At 38.9% G+C, this 21,255-nt stretch overlaps 1 protein-coding gene across 2 annotated transcripts in view; it reads left to right on the top strand.

Moving 5' to 3' along the window:
• SYDE2 (synapse defective Rho GTPase homolog 2) overlaps window positions 1-12,050 on the top strand; it is an 862,822-nt gene extending 850,772 nt beyond the window's left edge. For both annotated transcript variants that reach the window (XM_044086034.1, XM_044086035.1), the window contains exon 7: window positions 10,182-12,050. In XM_044086034.1, the coding sequence (XP_043941969.1) occupies window positions 10,182-10,681 (500 nt within the window). In that variant the 3' untranslated portion in view covers window positions 10,682-12,050. The remainder of the gene's footprint in view (window positions 1-10,181) is intronic.
• Window positions 12,051-21,255: the final 9,205 nt, after the last annotated feature.

Raw genomic sequence — 21,255 nt, 5'->3', positions numbered from 1 at the left:
GTGAGCCCTATTTGGGTGATTAGTTGCAAATTTAACTGTTCTGTGTAACAGGCTTCTAGATTATTGAGGTCAGTGTTACGCAGATTGGTGAAAATGTGAGTGCCATAGAGGAGAGTCGAGAGCAGGTGAGACGGGACAGTGGCCAGGCTGGCGCATTGGGTTAGGAATGATTTTGCCCTATAGAGGGTGCCTAATTTGGTATGCACATTTTTGATGGTCAGTGAAATATGTTTGTCAAATTTTATATGTTCATCAGTTGTCACACTTAGGAGTTTAGTTTGGCTAGTGGGGACTAACTTGGTGCCATTGGAAGAGAGGACTGAGAGTGGAGACTGGCAAGGATTGAATTTCTTATTACTGAAGGCTATTATCTTGGTTTTGTTTAGGTTTAGAATAAGTTGATGTTCAGCAAAGTGTTTAAAATGATTTACAAACTTGGTATGTTGTCAGTCATCACCTAATATAGTTTGCCTTGTTTTGGATGCTTCAGAAGTGAGATGGATGGTGTTTACTTTTGATTTTTTTTAAACATCTCTACCTTTTCTTGATAGGTTGTTTCTGTATTTATAGTACTAGAATTTTCAGTGTGTTATAATTTTCCTTATAGCTTGGTTAGGTTGTATATTGAGTTTTAGCTTAGATCCAGTTATATTATACTGAATCAAGTTGGTTAATAGCTTTATTGTTTTTGATTTAGTCTTCATGATTAGTTTCTATATTTTTAGGTCCTTGGGTTTTCCAGCTCTGTTTTATTAGTTTAACTTTATTTCTGTTCATCCTTTGGTTGAACGGCTGTATTTATTAGCTTATTATTTTGTGAGTAATTGTTCACTTTTTTCTTTATTATTTTTATTGTGTAGTTGTGTTTGGATTGTTTTTTCATGGGGATCTGTTATGTCTATAATAGAGGCCTTTTGTTGGCCCTTGGCCCTTCATATCTGAATTGCTCGCCGTAGAGAGCTTAAAAACATGGACATTTTTGGCTTAAGAAAGTATAGAACTGGTCAGCATTTGTTCCATTGTGGGTAGAAGATTCCACTGGTTGTGAGCTACAGCCTGTACAGTAGTTGGTAATGTCTGCCTTGGGGGTGGAGCCACCATACAAAAAGATCTGTCATTGGGTCTGTGTGAGTTAACTAAGGCTCCATCTGGTCGCCTGGGATGGTTTGGTGGGACCTGCACTTCTGTAGCTACAGCTTGGGTCCAGTATTCTAATGTCAGGTGAATGTGTATCAAGTCTGGTATAATAACTGTTCAGTTGCATGAGGCTGGGTTGATATTTATAGTTGAAACCTGGCTGTATAGTAACTTTGGTCCAGTTGCAACAGCAGTTGTGATTTTCAGACATACAGTCCCACATACCAAAAAAGCAATGCTGGGGTGGAGTTGCACTTTTTTTTTTGTACAGTCTTATGAGCAGAAGAAGTAATTTACCAGAGTCATCACCACCTCTGAATGTGCTCTGGGTGCCTTCTCGCCTGCTTTTTAGCTGGCAGTGTGAGGATATTCCTTCAGGAGTTTCCCAAGTTCATTGAGTTATCCATACTGATATCGCCCAAATGACCAGTTGGCTCCGGACTATTTAATCATTAATTTGATAAGACCAGTGGCTTTTGTAAAACAGCACCTCTGTTTCATGAAGGGATTCTGATTTGCTTAGAAGGTTAATTCTAGTACTTATTGTCATGGCTTAACTGAACTTGTCTTCATACTGGGGGTCACAACCAGTGACTCATTTGGTGTAAACCTGTAATGTGACCTAACCATTCTCTTAGATGATTGAGGACTGACATACCTAAGGTGGAAGCCTCTCCATCACCCCCCAACTACTACTGGTGTACTGCAGAAACTGTAACCTATTCACCCAGAGAACTTACCTCTGCACCAGGACCTTTTGGAGAGCAGTGATAGAATTATTCAGATGTTAGGCAATGCCATTTACAGGACTCTTACAGCCACTGTGACTATCCTGACCCTATGTTATCTATATAACAAAGACTGCCAGTAATGATGTTGTTGTTCTTATAAGTATTGCATCAGCAATCATTTAAGTGTTTTATGCATTTCATTGGTCTTTTAGATCACATGAGGTATTTCATTTATTATTTAAATGCATGGAAGGTATTTCTGATGAAGTTCAAGATCATTAAATTGGACGAAAACGCATTAAACAATGTTGTGGCAATTATTTTTTCTTCAAGTTCCATTACTGGCAGTCTTTATTTGGTTTTTGTGTGGTGTCATTGAAGTTTTATCCCATGTTATCTGTACTTTGTTGATCTGTGGACACAAGAGCCTTGGACTGATCCTGAGCTCTGTGATCTGAGGAGGTCTGGGCAAAGATTCAAAGTACAAATGGCATGTATGTGGTCATTGTGAGGACACTTTTTCTCCTAGTTAGTCATTATTCTCATACCAGAAATCTCTCCAAAGAAGTTGGCATATTTGTTTCAGGAGATAAGTGGCTAAATGCCCAGTCAGTCTTCTCCAGGTGGTTGGCAGGCCGTGTAGTTCATACTACCTAACCACACTGGAACATTTTACATCTGAGTACTGTAATCTTGCTCATGCGTTTTAGTTGGGTTTTGTAAATTCTATGCATGTACTTGGTCTGTGAGAGGTGTTTCAGTCTTCATTTTGATATGACTTCCCTATACTCAACTATGTTGAATTCTGTTCTTTGATGTCCTGTATGCACAGAGCTGTGTCCAGGTAGGCTCGCCTTATCCTGTCATAAGTATAAGGTAGACTCGCGTCTTTAGCACGTCATCATCACTGCATCAGGTAGCTTTACTTCTGTTCTCCTCAGGAGTCTGTGTCTGACGTGTATAAGTTAGCTGATTGCTGAGAACATATCCATGAATGGATGGGCATTAGTCATTTGAAGCTCAGTACCTCAAAGAGGATTGCTGTGGTAGTGCATGTGCCATCTTGAAGTATTTTTCTGCTTTGGTATTGTTTCTCAAAATTATTTTCTGTGGCAGTTTTTATCAAGGGTGGATGATATGGACTTTGTCCCTGTCAGTATACTAACACTGAAATAACAGATCTCATCTGTTATTAAATCCTTCTTTTTCCATCGTAGGAATATTCTGTGGCTAAACAATCAATTCCACTTGGCAGACCTTCCTAAGGTGGTACATACCTTGTTTTGTTTCCTGGTTATATTACTGCAGTGCATTATACCAGGGGTTCCCTGACTGTGAACTCTGTCAACTGCACCTTGCCCCAAACTATGCAGCCATATTACTTATGAGGACATTGGGGTTCAGGCGCTTAGGCAGTGTGATATTTCCGTTTGGTACATTTGGTTAGGGGCACATGGCTGAAGTGTTATTCAGCTGCAGAGAAATTTGGCTGTTGCAAATTCCCTGTGGACCAAGGAAAAATGCAGTGCCATGCCCACAGCTTCAATGATCAGCTGCACAGGGGGAAAATAATGGCCGTGGCCCCCAACGCAAGATGAGACAGCAAGCAATATGGCAGGCATCAGCAGCAGGCTGGCCAGTGGGCATGTCAGTGGCATTGAAAATGCAGTGCGCAGTGGGCAGTGCCTTTATAGTTCGTGTGTGTAGACAATGTCTAGGGGACATTACCTAAAGTGCGTACTGGAGCATAAATGTGACTATAGTAGCATGTAAGGTTTTCTCCATGCTGCACTACATTTCTGCATGTTGTAGTTACATAAGCATGTACTGTACACTGAGCACAACACTCATTACTGCTTCTGCCCCCAGGCACTTGGCGATTAAAGCTGTAGGCTTGGCAGTGTGCACTTCCTTTGCCCACAAGGAATTCACTGCAGCCATATTTCTCTGCAGCTAAATGTCACTTGAGTCATGTATCCCCAACTAGGCATCTGAACCTGAGGTATTGAGATGAAAACAATATAACACTGGTTCTGCAAGAGCTACACTGGCCACCTGTTCTACAGAGGAACTTCTACAAAGTACTGATCATGTTGTATTTAGCTCTGCCTGACTTGGTCCTCCACCCTCAACCCCTGTGTGAGATCTTTTGGACTGTTACTGACTGGATCATGCTCTGTGTTCAGATTCCAGAGGCTACGTGCACCTTTGGAGCCACAGCTTGAAAACTTTGGCATCCTTCATTGTATCTCTTAAAGGTCTCAAGACGTTATAGTCCCACTTTATTCTTCCCTTGTATATTGCATCAACTCAAGAGAGACTAACATTTCCTCATCTAGAAGACCTCATGTGTTATTACTATTAACTATTTTGGCAAATCAAAAGTCTTGCCCTCTATTCAGTGTCATAAAGACTCATGAGGGTAGTCTTTCTCTTAGCCTTCCGTGTAGTGAACAGGCCTCACACTGTCTGAATGTCATCTTAATAGAATCGGTAGTAAAGCAATCATTCTGGAAACCTAAACCTGCGCTACCACATCGATTGTACCAGATTTGTATGAAAGGTGACTCACCCAAAGTATCCCACATTTCTACAACAAGCTGCTCTTATATAATCAAGTAGAATAGTTCACTAGCATCCTTTAAAAAATCTGGATGCTTTGATGTGATATTTTCCACATATATCCCAGGTAAAAATATGCTTAATGAGACATAATAAATCTCCCAACAGTTCTAGGTGATGTGGCTGAGCTTCTCAATGGACTCCTTGGCTGTAAGCATAGTAGGAGTCTGTGCCTTTGTCTTTCAAAGTCTGTGCCCCTGGAATGTACTTGAGTACCTGATTGAGGGGGTCTATCACAATAAATGGCATGTGACCTGTGTGAAGATACAGTTCTATGAACTTGCATATACTTCTGACTGTCCTACTTTTTTGCTGTAATGTGATTTTCTTGTCAAATCTTGCTTGGATTGTTTGTATGATCGTATATGTTACTGTATATGTGCTTTAGCTATTCTGTATATTTATTATAGTTGTACTTTTGTCTAGTTATAAACACATTAATAAAATAGAGGTTGGAAGACAGATCCATGTCACTTGATGAATTATATTTAATCTCATTTGCTGCACAGATAAAGGACATGTAATCAGATCTGCCCTGCTTTTTGCTGGAGGTTTGGTGGACTGCCTGTTACAGCAACACTGGTATTTGCAAACTGGGCAGTCACTGTTGGGAATTAAAAACAGCTTGGCACTTAGTAATGTAAGTGTATTTTCCTCCTTGAAGGGAGTTTTCTTGAAGATCCATATTATGATGATAATGTTTTATAACTTTAGGTGGTTATCACCTGGAAATTCACACTCTGTCTGATATTTGTTGTTAATCATGGATTTTGTGGTCACGTGTCTAGGACATTTTCCTATTTAGTTTGGCAGTATACAGTTGTACTGTTGTTAAGGTAATAAAAACTACCTAACTTTGAATTCCAGGCCCAACCTGCATGCTGCATATTCACATAAACAAGACATGCAACTTCCTTGTGATAACACCGAATACAACTTCTCTTTTTCACACACCACACTGAAGAATAACAACTCTGGCCCCAAATCGACTGTATGCAGAAAGGGATTGCAAAAAAAGTCAGGCAAGAAAGTTTCACCTTTTATTTTCTCTAGCGCCTCGGTGTAGTCACCTTCACAGAGTAACAAATAGTAACAATCAAAACCACACCTTTTATACATTTCACAATCACATTAATTATACAATAAATTAATATAATTTAAAGCAAACATTTCCAATTTAAATCATTATTAAGACCATTGGGCACTAACATCTTATATTTCAAAATGTATATACTTTCTTTGTACTGCAGCTTGTGTTTTAACAAATTTTCATACCCACAAAAACATTTTACTGTTTCTAAAACAGTGCCTTGTAGTTTAGAAGCATCGCTATTATGCAACATTTTAAAATGTAAAGCAATTGTTTTATCCTCCCTTCTATTTTTTATATCCCTGATATGCTCCATGAATCTGACTCTAAATTCTCTCTGTTTGCCCAATATAGAATGAAGTACAAGGGCATCTTAAAGCATAAATGACTCCTTTACTTCTACAAGAATAGATATCTCTAGGTACAAATCTTAACCCATTTATAATGTGGAAGGCTTTCTCTACCTGTTTACAAATACTACATCTGTTACATCTTAACGTACCTTTAGAAGTTAAAGGGACAGGTATGGCCACTGCTGGCAAAATAAACTTACCATGCACCACCATATCCTTCAAATTCCTGCCCCTTTTATAGAAAAATAAAGGCTTAAATGGCAAAATTTTGGCCAAGTGTCTGTCTCCTGTCAAATAATTCCAATAATATTCCACCAAATATCTCATTTCCTCACTTCTAATGTTATAAACAGACACATAATATAAACTATCTACTTTATTTTGTGTGACAAAGTTTTCTCTTGTAGACTTTAAACCTGTAAAAGTCCCAATGTTCAACCTATTGACCTTGTTCATCATACACCCGGATACCTCCTCCCAAATTCTATTCTCAGCTTCTTTCAAAATAACAGGGTCATACCCCCTCCTCATAAATATACTAATGGTCTGTTTCAATTCCCTTCCTAATACATCCCTGTCACAGCATAATCTAGAAATGCGACATAACTCCCCATATGGTAAAGCTCTTAAAACATGGGGAGGATGATAGCTAGAAGCATGAAGGTATTGATTCCCATCAAGAAATTTCGTATGTACAGTATGGGAAATGCTACCATCTAGATTTCCTTCCAAAATTAAGTCTAAATAAATCACCTTATTCCCTTTTTGCAGGCCATCAAATGCCAAATCAAAAGGATTCATGTGCATTTCACTTACAAAATGCTCTACTTCGTCTAAACCTCCATTACACACAAAAATTAAATCATCTATATAACGAAAATAAAAATCCACATAGGTCCTCATAAAATTTAACTTAAATAAAAATTGAATTTCAAAGAAAGACATAAAAAGGTTTGCATACATAGGGGCAAAAGCTGCCCCCATGGCTGTACCTTGTAACTGTCTAAACAATACATTATTAAAATGAAAAAAATTATTAGTCAAACAAAATTCTACCATTTCCATAACAAAATCAACAACAGGACTATCCTTCAAAAAATATTGAATGGCTCTTAGGCCATCTATGTGTTTAATGGAGGTATACAGACTTTTAACATCCAAAACCAAGAAAAACTTTCTTTCATTCCATTCCAAAGAAGAAATTCTTTCCAACAAATCAAAACTATTTTGGATGTATGCAGGAGATGCTATAACATAAGGTAATAATATTTTATGCAAAAGCAATCCCATATTGTGTAAAAAAATATTTACAAGCAGTGATAATGGGTCTACCCGGGGGTTCAGTCACACTTTTTTGAATTTTAGGTAAACAAAAAAAGAAAACCACTTCACTATTACTATTAACTAGCTTATCCCTTACATCTTTATCAGAGAGAAGACCTTTCCTTACATATTTATCAAGTCTTCTCTCATAATCAACCACAGCCTTCTTATAATCAATAACACTACATTTCTCATATACTTCAGTGTTATCTAAATGTAACATACACATTTTCAAATATTGGACTGCATTCATAATAACTATTTTGTTCCCCTTATCTGAGGGCTTTATTCCTATATCCTTTCTATCTTCTAGGGACCTAAGAGCCTTCCATTCATTTAATGACAAATTATATTTAATATTCTCTTTATTCAATAGTACTGATTCACAGATATTGTCCCCACCAAATCCTACCATTGCCCCAAACTGGGAAATGCGTGGATTCTCAAAGGGAGGAATAAATTTATTCAACGAAGGGATGTATGACATATCTATTGCTTTGTCAACATTATCAATTTCCATACTTTCTTCGCCAACATCATACAAATCATCATTCACATCTAAACATGAAAAAAAGCTGTCGTCAGATTCATTATTAAAATTGCTACTAATTTCATCACTAAATAACTTAGCCTTCGAAAAATAACTTTTCAAAAAAACTTTCCTTAAAAAACAAAACATTTCCTGCCTAACTACATGAGCCCTAGGTAAAACCGTGGGCACAAACTTCAATCCCATATTTAAAACACATACCTGTTCTTGAGTTAATTCACAACCTGACAAGTTAATAAGCACATTTACATTTTTATATAACTCACCGTTTGAATTTCTTATTGTTGTAATGTCCTTTAAAAAGTCTCTGTTTGTAATCCCCCCTAAAGTCCTTCCCCCAGTTCTCAGCTTCTTTGTTCTGTATTCCTTGTTCATTTCCGACCTTGTCCATTCTGTTGGCCCATTTGAAAATGAATCCCCTGGTCCCAGAATGTACGAGCATGTTCGTCTGGTCTCCCTGGTTGTGGCAGCACCGGAAAATCGTCACTCACATCGGTCTCGTAATGGCTTTCATCACCGGAAGAAATAAAGGAAGCAGAAGCAGTTTTTTTAAACCTTACTTGCTGACGTTTACGATTTCCACCCTTCCTATTGGCTGTATAGACAAAAGCCAGACCCGCCTCATATTCATGAATATCTCTTTGAAGTTTAGTCTTTTTCTGCTGTACAAGTTCCGTTTCCAAGGAAATCAAATTTTTATTCACTTTGTCCAAAAAACTTTTAATGCCTTGAACTCCCAAGGCACCACTAATACTTTGAGATAAACCCGCCAGTTCTTGTTTCACTTTTTGATGTTTAACCTGGTCGCTTTCAACCAAAATGTGTAACCATTCGGTAACACATTTATGAGATGCTTGGAACCAACGCTCTTTAAATTGTTTATCCAATGGACAATTTAGGTCGAAAGGGGTACTAGGACTTTTTATAAATCTCAAACCTTTAGGGGTTATATCCAAATCAAGATACCTTTGTAAACCCAGAATATTGAAATATATTCTGGATTCCTTTTCCATAAGTCTCTCATATTTATCACAGAGTTCCCTCATATCGAAGGGTATTATATTCACTGATTGTCCCACTGAGTTAAAAGGATCAGATATCCTTTTAGTTCTCTCTTTTACGAAAGTATCGAAAAGTGGACCCACTGGAGCATCTAATATACGGTTCTCTAACATCAAAACAGGAATCTGAGGAGAACCGTTAAGATACTGTTCCATAGTTCTTTGTGAGCCCACTTGGACTCCTGTCGAGCCATTCACATTCGAAAAACTCACTGGTTCTTCCCTAAAGACCCGAGGGATTCTTCCTTGTGATAACAGTTTGCATCGCCTGAAAAAATGTTCATAGTCTGTGTGCTCATGTGGTTACAGAAGAGGTAAAGCAAGAAAAATACAGTGATATACTGGTGTGCCTTTCATGGAATACTTCAGAATCAGAAGTATTTCAAAAATGAGTTCAGTGATCTTTGAGACCTTGTATGCATTACATCACAAGTTCAAAGATGTGTGCAGAATTTATGGAAGGTCTTCATTTTGAATATCATTCTTATTATTACTTTTGGTAAACTTTGTGTTTAATACAGTAAGTTGTATCTACTGTTGTCAGTGATTGCAATGAAGACATTGACTTTAAATTATGTACTGTCTTGGTATATTTATATATGAGTATATCTTTCTTTTTAAGCTTTTGAAAGACAGTGAAAGAAGTTTAATATCATTTGATTACTGCTTTATCAAAAAAAGTATTTGTAGTATAAAAAAAGTTTCCATCAAAGTCAAATTACTGCATATACCATCGGCCACAAACTCGGTATTGTGTTCATTTAGTTACTAATTGACCCCAGATGAGTAAAAACATGTGTACTGTTCACTGTAGGAAGATGATGACAAAGAAGGAAACTGTTAGTAGTTTACAGTCACAAGAGTGAGCTCAGGTAACTGATAACTCACTGTAGATGAGTACATTTTATGATTTGATGTGATGAAGTTCTTGTGTGTCTTTCTTAAGTCACTAGTAATGAAAATAATTTAGCTACTAAAAAGCAAATTGGAGATGGTTGGCATTGAGTACAATCCTCTAATTTGTAATTCTGTGTGTAGTGTGCCTTTTTTGTATGTCTGTGTGATCATACAAATGTTCAGTCTCATTTGTTTGCTTTTGAGATATTAAAGTTTAGCTTCTTTCTGAAGCACTACTTAAAAAAACTGCAGGAAAACCATTATACTTGCTTGATTGTGTTGAAAGAATAGAAATCAGCATGTTTGTGCATGGCTTGTTGTGTTACGTTGATCAACAAGGATCAGCTGATATCTGTGGTAACTGTTCTACCCACAATAATTTGTAATTTGATAAATATATCTTTTCTTTTCTTCTAGTTCACAATACCAAAGAGTCATCACAAAATAATACAGCTTTAATGCAGCCAGAATCTTTAAACTGTCTCAGACGAAAGAAACGACCCCAGGTATTGAACCTAACCAATCCAGAATACACAGGAATGCTAAGGCCTAGACTGGCAAGACTGGATAGTCCTTCTAGCAATCGTTATGCAAGAGACTGGAGTAGCTGTGGAGAAAATTATTTTCTACCTCTGAAAGAAAGCAATGGTGAGGCAGACTATGATGATGTCCCTTCAGAAGAAAGTACAGAAAGTGAGGAAGACTACAGTAAAACAAATGGACCAAATAACGTAACTGAATGTTCACAAAATATATCCAAAGAACATACTTATCAGGCCTTTATGAAACTGCAAGAAATTGACACATCAGTGGACAACAGAGTAAACCTCAGGCATCTGCAAGAAAGCATTGACATGTTACTTGGCAGTTTGGAACATGAACTGAGCAAAAGTAACAAGCTAAACATCAGTTATTAAGTTGTTTTTTTTTTTTTTCTGTTTTGTGACCACTTCAGTCTTTCAGGACAGTTTTCCTATTAAGGTATTCTTCTGGAACGCAGAAGCACTCATGGTCCCATCATGGGTTACATGACCCATCATAGACATTCCATGACCTTTATGAATTTCTTCTTATTAGAAGAATACATTTGTTTGACCCTTAGGGGTGCCTTAAAAGGCTCTGTGACACAGTACTATGAATGATTATAGATTTGTAATTTTTAAGAAACTGTAGAAATAGAAACCCAATGCACTTACAGCAGAATCTGCAGCAGGATTTTCACAAGGAAATTGACAGTCCTCTAAAGTTCTGCTGGAACAGGACTCTCTTGCTTTTGATGTTCTAAACATATGTATTAAGTTTCCTCTTTAAGGATATGAACTGCTGCTTGGCCAGTATTTTTGCAATATGAGGTAGACATCATTTTGCTAATTTGTGGGTCACCTTGTAGTACTAAGGCTGCTATTTGGGGAGGAGGATTTAGTAGGCATGCACAGAAACAGTGTGGGACATGTTTTGTGTAAAATATAACGGTTATTTGTAACTGTATTTAAACACACAAAAAATAAAGCATTATATTTTTCTAACCCAGTATATTTTTATAGAATGAGCACACAAGCATTACATTTGAAGGCCAAAATTATAAAAATGTTGCAACTTATATCCTGTAGACTGTATGAAAAATAAAGACTATGAAGAAATGGTGTCAGCCTAACATGGCTGATCATTCTGTATAAACACCAACAGATGGACATCAGCCGTGTGCAGGATATTAACAAAACGGGTGTTATGGCAGTTATTGGATGCTTTTGTGTATTTCTGTTATTAATCAAAGTTCTAAAATGTTACTATTTGAACTAAAGTTCTCAAATGGGAGGGATACGGTATATATTGTTTAGCCTCTTGTATAAGCAGCTTTTATACATCCTATAAATGTAGTCTAATTTGAAATATTGTAATTATGCAAAACAGTGATCTCTAGTACTATATTAAGTATACATTTAAAATATTAAGCATTAATCTTCCATTGTTTTGTTTTCCCATTTGCAGAATTTAGTATCTTTGTATTTCAGAATGTAGAAATCATATTTAACCCAAGAAGGTACTACATTTTTAAAGTATACACTAAATTAAATTTTTAGACAATAATATGCATTCTGTATTACTCAGTTAAATAAGCTATATGTAGTAATTTTGCAAAAAAATAATTTAATTGTAATGAAATAGTCTTTTCTGGGTGACCTTTGACCCAATAGCAAGAGATTTCATATCTGTTCAGCAGAAGTATATGCATCTGGCAGAAAGGGAGCCACCACATTTTTTATAGCTATATATATATATATATATATATATATATATATATATATATATATATATATATATATATATATTTTTGTTTTTGTTTTTTTTTTGTTGCTTTAGCCACTTCTGATTTGGAAGTAGAGGCAGCCCTGTCTGCTTGTCTTGAAAAGGTTTTGTGATTAAACCTTACAACTGTCCACTCCAAAGTTTGTAACATTCTTGCATGTATTTTGGAACTTGTCTTCTCCCTTCTTATCTGTAGTTAAAATGTAACGGTTTAAAATGGCTGTGATGTAATATATTGTCTTCACTGCAGTCCCACTTCAAATTAACAGTTGCATTTAGAGTATTTAACTTTCTGTCCATTGTAGTACGCAATGAACCATAGTTTTCTGGTTTTCAAGGTACTCCTCTGATCATTAGATGTAACAGTTTTTTCTATTACTTAACACTGTGAATTAAAATTCTGACAAACAGGTATCCTCTCCTGCTAATCCTCATTTGCAAAAGCTGTGCCTAAAATATAAAGTATAAATGTGCACGCTGTGTTAAGCAAAGCTTAGTAGACATTTGTTTCATTCAGAAGGTACTTGTGTAGCTTATCTGAAATTTTTAATGGAGAATTTGTGAATAGGATCATTTTTCGTGTCCTGGTACTAACTTTACTGCATCAGTTTGCCATTATTCTGTACATGTTTAGTATTTAAATTAAATTGTATTTGAAAGCAGCATTTGCTGAAGTGGAAGGAATAACAGGACATCACTACATTTTTAGGGACATGTCTGCACAATTTCATTCTCAAGTGTTTTTGAGCTACATATGCTGAGAAGTATCAGGTGCAAGCTAACTCACTGAGAGCCAGTTGGTTTGAAAGAATAGGTTAGCAAAATTTACCACTTTTCTTCAGTGTGGTGTGGCTGTCAAGTTAGTTTATTTAAATATGGGGGGTAACAACTGCAGGGAGGACATCCCTCCCTGCAAAGATGCTTGAATTTTACTAGAATTCTACTAGGTGAAATGGCCCGATTTCAATGAGCTGTCCTACTGAACTGTTTGGCTCGTAATGAATTGGCTGAAAACGGGAAAAATCGTAGCATTGCTTTTATGTGCACATGAAACTGCATGCTTTCTGTCTTGGAATGAGAGTGCATTTATTTTATGTCTTTCTTAAAAAGTGTAGTGTTCCTGTCCGCAGGTGTGTGCACGAGAGGCTTTGCACATTGTTGTATATGTATTGATTTGTGAACATTCCTCACAGCTTGTAAAAAGACTTGCAACACAGACTTCTTGTGTTTATAATTTAATTGTTTAGTAGTCTGTTATGCAATATGTTACGTAACAATAACCAGAATTGTTGCAAAACTTGTAAATAGTTTATATTGAATACATTTGTATTGTGTGTTATTAAAATATGTATTTTACAAATCTGTGTTTTGCTGTAAATATTGTCAATTGTGGTACGAGCAAAGTTACCTTATATAGATTACATTTTCTTTCACCTCTCCACAGTGTGTGTTTTAGTGGATGACACTGAAATATCCACATTACATGGAACCAGTGCATAGCAGGACATAATCACAGAGCAGCACATTAAAGGTTTGCTTGCATTACCTGTTAGTGACATTTGTATGATAATATCCATGGCAAACGTGTTTTGCTTCACACCTAAAATTAAGACTGTGTCTTAAAAGATAGTTGACATCATATTTGTTATTGATAAGGTAGCACACAGTGTACACTGTTCTCTGACTTTTATGGAAAGTGTGTGTGTGGAAGTTTTTGAAAGTATCAATAAAATATTAGCTTTAATTAATTTTAATTATGTTTTGTTTGAAGCTACGTCATTATTCTGAATGCATTTCAAGATGGGGAAGATGGTTATTCTTACAGTTAAGTTGAGCAAGTAATCCGCTCAGAAATAATACATTTGCTATTTACTTTGAAATTTTGATGCTGTCTTAGAATTGTGAGGTTCAGTGCAATGGAGAAACTATCAAACTATTCACAATAAAGCCAAATTGAAAGAAGTGTATTACATCCTTGCAACTTACTGTGTGATTCAGATTCTTCATATACACATATCTGTAGATGTAGCATAATGTTGGGTGCCATTATTTCTGCTTCTTTTTCATTGTCACATAGTGTGAGTACAAAGTCAGCATTTTTGGCAATGTTAGATGTTAGTAAAGAAATGTTCTAAATTACTGTTTTTGATGTTTCTTCATGTTTGTATAGTCCAGGTTGATCTTTCCTGGGTTGAAGACAAATCAAATGGAAGTGCCGTAAAACAACTCAATCATTTGAAGGGTTGTGGCATCAGTCTTTTGTTTAATAACTCCTACCCATATTCATGTACACTTGTGGGATTTATTTTTCCTGTTTGGTTTTGTGACCAAGGATGCGGTGATAGAGCTCACCTTGTCCATATCACAGTTGCACTCCCTGAGTACAGTCGGAAGATACTGAGCCCATCTTTTGTAGGAATTTACATAGTATCAGTTATGTTTCTTTAAATCCTGTCATGAGTAAGCTCTTGGCAGGGGCCATTGCTGGCAATGCAGATGTTCTTCGTGTTTCACTGTTGCAGTCATCACCTGTGGTTTATCCCTGCTGTGGTAGCCCTCGGCCAGTCCGAATACTAGAGTCAATTTTTTTTTTGCGTCGGCTGCCTGTCAGGTCGTCAGTACTATAAAGCAAGGCAGCCGACATCATTACATCAGTCTTTCTTGCCATGGAACCCGTGGCAGAAGCTGTTTGCACAAGTACTGGACAGAAGTTGAATTTCAGCTGAAAACATCTAAAGCTAAGTACCCTCTTGGGGATCCTTTTTTCTTGCATTAACCGATGTCCAAAAAAGTTAACAATTGTCTTGCCTGTGGAAAGCAGATCCCACACCGAGACTTCCATTCTTACTGCATCACTTGTTTAGGCCCAGACCACAACATCCCCCATTGCTGGTTCTGTGCCCTCTTTAATGCGAGAACCATTCGCCATAGAGCTGTTTTTGTAGACTGTTATTTTCATGTTCAGTACAACTGTAATTGAGGTGCTGGATGTCACTGCAGTGAGTGTATAATCCACATCTATTGTACTGTATGTGCTCAGGTTTGATTAATAACTCTTGGATATGAAGTTTGAGACAGCAATTGGGACTTGCATGAAGACTAATCTGCTGGAAAATAATCTTATTTTGGATAGCCATTGTTGAGCACAGAAAACAGATCTCTTGTATAAGGAGACATCATTTTGGTCCAGTAAAATGCTTTTCTTTGTCATGTCATCAGCTGTGCTGCTTTGGGTGATGGATAGCCTGAGCAGTCCAAACTGTGTTGCTTTTTCCTTCAGTTTTTAGAGATAATGTTGCTAAAATTAGGCAGACTTTACCTCATAATTGTTAGACTCTGCATGATGACCAACAAACACACTGCTTTACTGGCACATGAGTAGTACTGCCCTGCTACCCTATCTCTGGCAGAGGCTATCAAAGCTCAGAACATCCCCTCCCCCCCTCCACCTGTCTCTGGGTGTGATGGAGAAATCACTTGTGAGGACAAGGGCTGCCTTTCAGACCCACAGACAGGACCCATTCAGTTTTTTAGTATCTTAGTAAGAGAAGGATCTCTGAGGAGACTGCATCTAACTCTCTGAGCTCAGATAAGAAACACTTTTGAGTTTTTATTTCTCCCCTCTGCCTTTTCTCTCAGTGTTTGAATGGCATTTGTTTTTATGATTAACATTTTGTATATGCTTTTGTTTTCATTTTAACTAACACAGTATGGTATGTTGATTAAAAGCTCCATTTGGAAGTTTTGACAGAAAAACTTTTTTTTTTTTTTTTTTTTTTTTTGGTGTTAAGATTATTTGAGATGATAGAGTATGATTTTAGCATTTTAATAGATGTTTTTGTTTAAAGCACAAATGTGGTACCCTTTTCTATGTTAAACATTTCTGACAGGAATTTTTATCAGTTTGATTTATTTCTGGTCTAATACTGTTTTAGGCTATATGCTGTATCCATTCATTTTGACGGAAACTAGCTTTTACAAAATCAGGGTACTATAGTGCATATGTTTTGCTCTTGGAACTGTGTTACTGAGACTGTCCTGTTATTTGGTGCTGTTTTTAGAATAGCAACCCCTGCAGAAATAGACTTTATTTATCTTTGTTGACTGTGAAAGTCTGACTGGGATAGACACCCTTTTTAGAGACCTGGGGAGAAAAGCTCCAATATTCACATGCATAGGCACTATACAGTATACTTTCACTTTCTACATTGTATTTTTGCATACATAATTATGTGTAACAGATGATTAATGCTAACCTTGTTGTCATACAGTTTGAGACTATAAGAGGAGGAGGATGTAGTTGACAAGAATATAAATTAAAAACAAGTTGAGACAGACTGACATTTGGGTTGAAATTAGTAAGTAGTGCTACAGTGAGGGAGAATGATGATCAAGTAGAAGTAGGTAGTTAAGAAATATAATCAGTTAAATGTTTACAGTAGCATCTAGGAAGGAAAGTGTGGTAATCATCACATGGGAATTTAGTACTGAGCAGCTATCTATGTTCTTCGTGTTTCACTGTTGCAATCATCACTTATGGGTTATCCCTGCTGTGGTAGCCCTCAGCTGGCCCGAATACTAGAGTCAATGTTTTTGTGTCAGCTGCTGTCACTTGTGGACTGACAGGTCGTCAGTGCTATAAAGCAAGGCAGCTGATGCCATTACACCAGTCTTTCTTGCTGTGGCGCCTGTAGCAGAAGTAGTTTGCAAGTGTGCCAGTCGGTCACTACCAGAGCTCAGATTACAGCTGAAAACGTCTGAAGCTAAGTACTCCATTGGGGATCCTTTTTTCTTGCACTAACCGATGTCCGAAAAATTTAACTGTCTCACCTGTGGAAAGCAGATCCCACACCGAGACTTCCATTCATACTGCGTCACTTGTTTAGGCCCAGACCACGATGTCCTCCGTTGCCGATTGTGTGCCCTCTTTAACGCGAGAACCATTCATCATAGAGCTCTTATTGTAGACAGATATTTTCATCCTCCAGCTTCACAAATGGCGTCCGTCAGCCAACAATCTTTAGACATTTCGAGAAAACGTAGGGCTAAAGATAGAGACTGACCACACAAGGTTAAGCCGTCCGATGACTCTACTGCTAAGCAGGTTGTCAGTTCTCTGGAATTCAGTGAGGCGCTTTCGCAGCCCCTGATGCCCAAACCAATATATACGCAGGCCTCTACCAAGACCCTTTTGGAGTCCAGTATGCCGCAGGAATCTTCTTCATCTTCTGAGCCTTTGGTTGTCTCTGCCTCGGTTGGGTCCAGAGCCACAACGCAGGCACCAGCTTCCAAGGAGGCCTTTTTCACTACAGATTCTAGACAAAAAAATGTGTCTTCTCATCCGACTACTGTTTCTCTCAGACCGATGGATACTCTTAGGCCTAGAAGACAGGCCACTCCTAGAAAATCTGCCTCTAGCCACCATCTTACTCCTGCTCCACCACCCCAAGCCCAAATGCTTAAGATGGCAGAGGATCTGATCTCCCTTATCAGGGGCAGTCAGACCACACTTCTGAAAGGAAAATGCACCCTTCTCCTGAACTTATGACAGAGCAAGATTCTGAGGAATCTGATTATTCAGATTTTGAAGAGTAACAACCTCTGACTACTTATGAGGATTCAGATGCAAAAGAATGCTTTCCTTTTCCCTCCCCACCAGAAGACCTTTCCTTTGGGGAAACCCTTCACACATTCAGGGAACATTTCCACTAGAAATCTCAGGACTCCTGTCAGTCTAAGAAAAGGCTAATAGAGGTTCTAGACCTGCCCCAGCACAGACCCCTAGCCACCCCCCCCGTCTTAGAAGTGGTGGATGATGTTTTCCATTAATCCAGATTAGCCCTTGATGCCGTCCCACCTGCTGCCAGTAAACCTGACAGGTATTACAGAGTACCAGATTCTCACAAATACCTGTACAGAAATCCTGTTGCAGACCCGGAAGTCATTACACAGGGACCTAAAGGAGCTAGGGCTAGTTCTGCAAATAATTTTACTCCTAGCAAGGATGCCAGAGCTCTGGACAGATGGGGTAAAAAAGTTTACACCTCTGCAACCTTTGCTATCAGAGCACTCAACACACTTTGGAACTATTAAAACAAAAGATTTCAATGTTTCCTGACTGTGCCAGTTCTAATGAGTTAGCAGATTTACTGCACTCTACTTGTCAAGTGGCCAAACACTCATTACACTGTGGATATGACATGCTAGAAGCCTCAAGCAGGGCAGCACTGTCTCGATCTGTCATTAGGAGACCTAGTACAAGAAAATCCTATGCTGAAAAATGGAAAAGTTTCTGTTCTTGGAACCAAACTCAGGGGATGGGCACAGCAGCACCCAATTTACTTCAGATTCGTCTATACTTAACTGAGATGATTCACAAGGGCCTTTCCTTTTCCTCCATCAAAATGCATGCCTCAGCCATTTCAGCTCATTACAATACACAACCACCCCTCTTCTCTCATCCACTGCTTGAAGCAGTTCCTCAGAGGGGCCAAAAACTTAAGACCACCCAGGAGTGCCCCTACTCCAGCCTGGGACCTTAACTTTGTGTTGGAAAAGCTCACTCTACCTCCTTTTGAGCCAGCTGCAACTGCAGAGTTGAAATTCCTTTCTTGGAAAACAGCCTTCCTTTTAGCCATCACTTCAGCAAGAAAGGTGTCTGAATACAGGCCCTCATGGCAGTGGGACCTTTCATCATCTTTCATTTGGACAGGGTGTCCCTCAGGACCAATCCCTCCTTCGTGCCCAAGGTGGTATCCAGTGTGGCCCTTAATCAGTCCATTCATTTGTCAACCTTCTTTTCTAAGCCACAGAACAAAGAGGAATGAATACTGCACTCCTTGGACGTGCACAGACAACTTAGATTTTACTTTGACAGGACTAAACCTCTCAAGAAATCGGAACAGCTGCTGGTTGCATTTGCTGCAGGGGCAGAGGGGAAGACCATTTCATAGCAAACCATTGCTAAGTGGATAGGCCATTGCATTCATTTTTGCTATAAGCACCGTGGAAAACCTACCCCACATGGGATAAGACCACATTCAACCAGGGCTGCATCTACCTCTAGAGCCTTTCTCAGAGGTGTTCCCACCAGGGACATCCTAGAAACTGCTACCTGGAGTTCTGTACATACCTTCACCAGGCATTACCATTTGCCAATTTTTTTCTAAATCGAGAGCTGGCTTCTTTGCCACTGCAGTCATGCAGGCCCTTATAGCTGGTCCTAATGCTATCTAATTTCCTCCTCCCCAGTCCATTCATTTGCCTACTTCTTCCCCTAATCCTCCAAATAAGGGGGAAAGGATACTGCATTATCTGCAGGTGCACAGACAGCTTAGATTCCGTTTGGACAGAACTAAGCCTCTCAGAAAATCTGACCAGCTGCCAGTTTACTTTGCTACAGGGGTAGAGGGGAAGGCCATTTCAAAGCAAACAATTTCCAAATGGATGGCACATTACATCCATTTCTGCTACAAACACCATGGGAAACATACCCCACAGGGGATAAGAACACATTCCACCAGGGCTGCTTCTACCTCTACTCTCTACTGAATTCGTAAGAGGAGTCCCTACCATGGACATCCTGGAAGCTGCAACCTGGAGCTTTGTACATACCTACACCAAGCATTGCCGCCTGCCTCTCTTTTCTAAATCCATAAGTGGATTTGCCACAGCAGTCTTACAGGGCCTGATTGCTAGCCCTAATGCTCTTTAACTACCTTCACCCTTCCTTAGCTTTGGGAATCAGCCCAAATGTGATGACTGCAACAGTGAAGCACGAAGAACATAGTACAGTTGTGTACACTTACAATAAATGTAGATGTTTGAGTGTATTCACTGTTGCAGTAATGGTTGCCCTCCCTCCAGCCCACTGACTTCTGTTGGCTATACCTCTATTCTTGTTTACTATGCTTAAAGCTTTTTGGTGTATTTGCTTTTTTGTTGGAGGTGTAACCTTGTATATAATTGCTTCCCATTATGGGGGCACCTGACATCTGGGGCAAGAAAAGCTGATGTAATGGCGTCAGCTGCATGCTTTATACCCCTGACTACCAGACATCATGGAAGATGAGACAGCAACTGATGCAGGACCCAGGACTTTGATAATCAGGCCAACTGAGGACTACTGCAAGCAAATAACCCAAATGTGACGACTGCAACAGTGAATACACTTGAACATCTACATTTATGGTAAGTGTACACAACTGTACTTTCCTCACAACCTTCTGTCCCTGTTATCCTGGATTATGTAGCAGAGTTACTAAATAGTGGCCTCTCCTTCTCTTTTATTAAAATCCACGCCTCAGCCATTTCAGCTCATTTCAGTACAGACCAGCCCCTGTCCTCACATCCTTTGATTAAACAATTCCTCAGAGGGGCTTCTAATATCAGACTTCCCAGAAGGCCACCCACACCAGCTTGGGACCTGAATTATGTTTTGGAAAAACTAACCTTACCACCCTTCGAACCTGCTGCTTTAGCAGAACTGAAATACCTCTCCCAGAAGACTGCTTTCCTACTAGCTATCACCTCAGCCAGAAGGGTTTCAGAACTTCAAGCACTGATGGCCATTGAGCCCGTCATCATTTTCCATCTAGACAGGGTCTCCCTGAGGCCTAACCCCTCCTTTATGCCCAAGGTGGTATCTAATGTGACCAAGAACCAGACCATTCATTTACCCACCTTCTTCCCTAACCCTCGAAACAAGGGGAAAAGAATTCTGCACTCACTAGATGAGCATAGACAGCTCAGATACTACCTGGACCGTACTAAACCTTTCAGGAAAATGGACCGACTTCTTGTCAGCTTTGGCCCAGGGCAGACGGGAGGGCCATTTCCAAGCAAGCCTTTTCCAAGTGGATATCACACTGCAGCCATTTCTACTACAGATTACTTGGGAAACCACCCCCTAAGTCTATTCGTACCCATTCCACTAGGGCAGCCTCCACTTACACAGCATTCCTTAGAGGAGTTCCCACCAGGGACATCTTGGAAGCTGCCACCTGGACTTCAGTCCATACCTTTACAAAGCATTACCACCTTCCTGTTTTCTCTAAGGCTAGGGCAGGGTTTGCCTCTGCAGTTCTGCAGGGCTTGCTTACCCATGCCTAGGTCTCTAGCTAATCCTTCCAGCCCTCTCCTCAGCTTTGGGAATCCTCCCACAGGTGATGACTGCAACAGTGAA

This window comes from Protopterus annectens, chromosome 10.part0, assembly GCF_019279795.1.
Source record: "Protopterus annectens isolate FY-2018-M chromosome 10.part0, PAN1.0, whole genome shotgun sequence".
NCBI classification, from domain to species: Eukaryota; Metazoa; Chordata; order Ceratodontiformes; family Protopteridae; genus Protopterus; species Protopterus annectens.
Note: the sequence above shows the minus strand (reverse complement) of the source record. Positions and strands in the feature narration are given on the sequence as shown.